The following is a 3,523-nucleotide window of genomic DNA, read 5'->3' as shown; positions in this document are numbered from 1 at the left end:
TACGCTTTTCTGTACAAATGAGGATCGGCATTGAAAGCTTAGGTTCTCAGATGACAAAAACCAATTTTGGTTATGTTCTCTAAGTTCAGGTGACAAATATAAACTGCACCTATAACTAACCTACATTTCTTTATAATTACATAATATTCTAGAACAAAATGTAGTTTAAAATCCAGCTTTACATCTGTTGCTCCTAGATTGCTGTGTATTTTTTAAGCTCTCCTATAGTGATCAAATGCAACAAGCACATTGGTATTTGTTTATCCCATTGTGTCAAGGAGGCTTTTTCCTGTTTCCTCTGATACAGCTTTTTATGTTGCACTGTAGTGGCGTTCATAATGAATAACTTTTAAAAAACAAAAATTGATGTCCATACCATACATACATTAAGGAATGCCAGTGTATCTTTTGACTCTCTAGATTGCATTAATAACGCTATAATTAATTAGAAAAGCTATGTTAACATTGCCTGAAGCAGCAATTGTAGCAATTGTTTCCACCCAGGTCTCCACCCCTTCCCCCACTCTACCCCATTCCAAAAAATCAATTAAAAAATAAATCACAGCTTTGTACTTAAAGAAGTCTGACAGACTTGCTTTCCAAAACTCCAGTGACCTATCAGTCCATCTTCTTTAAGACTAAGCATGAACACTACTGAAGCAAAAAAAGAATATGGAAGGAAAGAAACTGAGGAAGCCAGACTCCTCCTCTAATTATGGAATTCCGCTTGGCTATACATGTTGAACAGCAAGTACAACACTTCGTGAGGAAACTACAGTCTCTGAATAGAAAAAAGTCATTCCAGGATTGGCAGGCCTGAGCTTTAACTCAGCCATAAACCAGAGGTATAACTATGCTACTTATGCAACTAGCTACTGTAGATCTGCATATGCAAAACAACTTAACATACATGTAGTCAGCTTGAACAAAGATTAAGGCCAACCCTTGGAAGTTTACTACTATCTTTGCCAAAAAAGGGATAGAATACAGCAATACTTTGTCTACTATAGAGAGTAGTACAAATAGAAAGGAGATATATTATTAGAATTGTTCTCAATTTATCCTAAATATTAGATTACAGTAGCACATGGACAGCTGAAATCAGGATCAGTGCCCTGTAAAACTAAGTCCTGTGAAACAATAGCATGGCACCTGCTGTAGTATTAGTGAATGTAATTTTGAATGTGTAAGTTTAATGTTTATAACCCAGACAGGCATGAAGTATAAAGTCTGAACCATAACTACAGGAACACTGAAGAATAGAGCAATTTTCAAATTGAATGATGTCTTCTTAAAAAGCAACTTTCCAAACGTTTACTTTTAAGGTCTTTATTGTGTATATTTAATATGCATTTTGAATTTAGCCTTTTATTGTGGAAATCCTCTCCTTTTCTAGGTGCACTATATGCTTAATAGATCTCCTAAGTGGGCAGGCCAAACACTGTGCTTGCTCCTAGCCTAGAAGCATAAAAAAAGGACACTGAGGGAATATACTGTTGTGATTTAAATGTCAGAGACCATATTAATTTTTTTTAAAGGGCCACTAAAGACACACAGATCATCCATCATTTGCCATTATAGTTTTTAGTTTAGCTCAACAGAATAAGCAAGTGCTTGGTGACAATACCTTAATCATTTCTGTGCGTTGAGACTCTGGATCACGACCAGCCATTGGTAAGATACGTATTTTCTGAGTCTTTGAACATCTATCTGCAAGTGACAAAGTCATTTTCCTGTGGGTAGCACTGTCCGTTGAGTGAGGTCTGTTGGAAAAATCATTATAGGATGAACCCTTCTCACAAGGATACCTCAGCTTTCTAGAGACAATTATAGCCATGACTACACATAGAATTGTGAAAACACTGCAAGCAAGATGGCATTGTAAGGTCATTTTCCAAGAGAAACACACTTTATGGTTCCAGTGTCATTTGCATGTTAACTTTGATCTTCAGACATGACATCTTCACTCAAACCAGCTGATAAAAAAAGTCAGCCTCTCTTCAGTGGTACTCAGCTCCTGAACCCAGTGGTCAGGACTGAAGGATGTCTATAGAATTGATGATTATGTTACACCTAGGATGTATACAGTGACACCAGCCTTACTTTCAAGGAACAGAATATTCCTTAAGAATAAAACATGTTTTTGAGAACCTACTGAATGCAAATACAGTAAAAGAAAACCAGCAATCTACTACTTCAGACTCATCAGCACCTCCTAATGTCTAAACAGATGGTTTCAATTACAATGATTCCATACTAAATCATGATACTATCATTATCACCCTATATGCTGACTAACTGTGTGCTTACCTGAAGGTTAATTTAGTCTTGAACACAGCCTGACCCTGCAGACCAGTTCCTTGTCTGATGAACAGATGGTTATGATCTCCTTGTAGTGGTGCCTTGTACACATCAAAGACTTCATTGCCTAAATGTAGCGACATGCTGAAAAAAAAGATTCACACACCACTCACTATAGTATTAATTACTGTATTTTTCTGTTAACCTCTTTGTAGAGGAACAAAACCTTCTCATTCCCCCTTTTTTTTCTTGTACATAGTCAAGAGTTATATTTCAATCCAAACTAGAATAGAGCAGTACAGTCTCAGAGTTGGAACTAAGAGTCATTACCACTTTGCACAGCTACCTTCAAGCTCTATCCACCTCTTGTTTCTATGCGCAAGGATAATTAACTGAAAGTTCCTACTAAAAAAACCCCAAAAAACATTTTAGCACTAGCAGAAAGTTTAAGCTAACCTTCCATCTGACCACTTGACTATCCGGGCATTGCTTTCTCGAATCTCATTTCCCTCTTCATCTCGTCGCATTCGCCAACGTATGGTGTTTTCCACCTGTTAGAAGAGAAAGCATATAAGCAAATAAAATCTATCCCTACCTTAAGAAATACTGTTAGAGAAAAGAGAGAGAGAAAGGGGGGAAAAAAGATGGTCTTGCGAAGGAATAATATTTCCATATCTAACTAATTTTGCTTTGTATCCATGGTAAAAGGGATGTTTTTCTAGAACAGATACAACTCTCCCCCATTGTTTCTATGTGCAGAGGCTAAATATTGTATACAACAGCTGAGAAACTCCCATCAAAACTTCAGTAATGAGGTTGTTTACATCTTAAAATAAATGTAGATGTAGAGCAGGAGACAGATGATAACGACGAAGAAGTAGAACTCACACCATCACCTCCAGTTTGTTTCATGCAACAGTTTGAAAGAACCCAAGAGGATGACACGGAGAAAGAAAAAACTGAAGTTATACCTTCAGTTTTAATCTGGTTCTACCTTCTTCATCAAGCATCTCTTCATCTTCAAATTCATCCTCATAATACTGAGGATCAAAAGGTCTGTAACAAATCATACAATATATTCTTTATTCAGTTTTCTAAAAATGAGTCCAGAATATTCTAGAGTTACAAAATGCCAATTTTGGATTAAATTATATATTGAACACACAACAGTAGACTTCACAGTATGATATGTATACATTTCAGTAGCCATGCAATAAACCGG

General features: G+C 36.4%; 1 protein-coding gene across 1 annotated transcript in view; it reads right to left on the bottom strand.

Annotated features, from left to right (window-relative positions):
- The window catches only part of LEO1 (LEO1 homolog, Paf1/RNA polymerase II complex component), a 31,153-nt gene that overhangs the window by 13,779 nt on the left and 13,851 nt on the right, over nt 1-3,523 (bottom strand). The window contains exons 6-9 of the mRNA XM_019504226.1: nt 3,273-3,357; nt 2,758-2,852; nt 2,311-2,445; nt 1,628-1,763 (exon numbers count right to left, since the gene is read on the bottom strand). Of these exons, the coding sequence (XP_019359771.1) occupies nt 1,628-1,763; nt 2,311-2,445; nt 2,758-2,852; nt 3,273-3,357 (451 nt within the window). The remainder of the gene's footprint in view (nt 1-1,627; nt 1,764-2,310; nt 2,446-2,757; nt 2,853-3,272; nt 3,358-3,523) is intronic.

The sequence above is a fragment of the Gavialis gangeticus genome, unplaced genomic scaffold (genome assembly GCF_001723915.1).
Source record: "Gavialis gangeticus isolate Ggan-Ray unplaced genomic scaffold, GavGan_comp1, whole genome shotgun sequence".
Taxonomy (NCBI): domain Eukaryota; kingdom Metazoa; phylum Chordata; order Crocodylia; family Gavialidae; genus Gavialis; species Gavialis gangeticus.
This window is presented reverse-complemented; position numbering and strand designations above follow the sequence as displayed.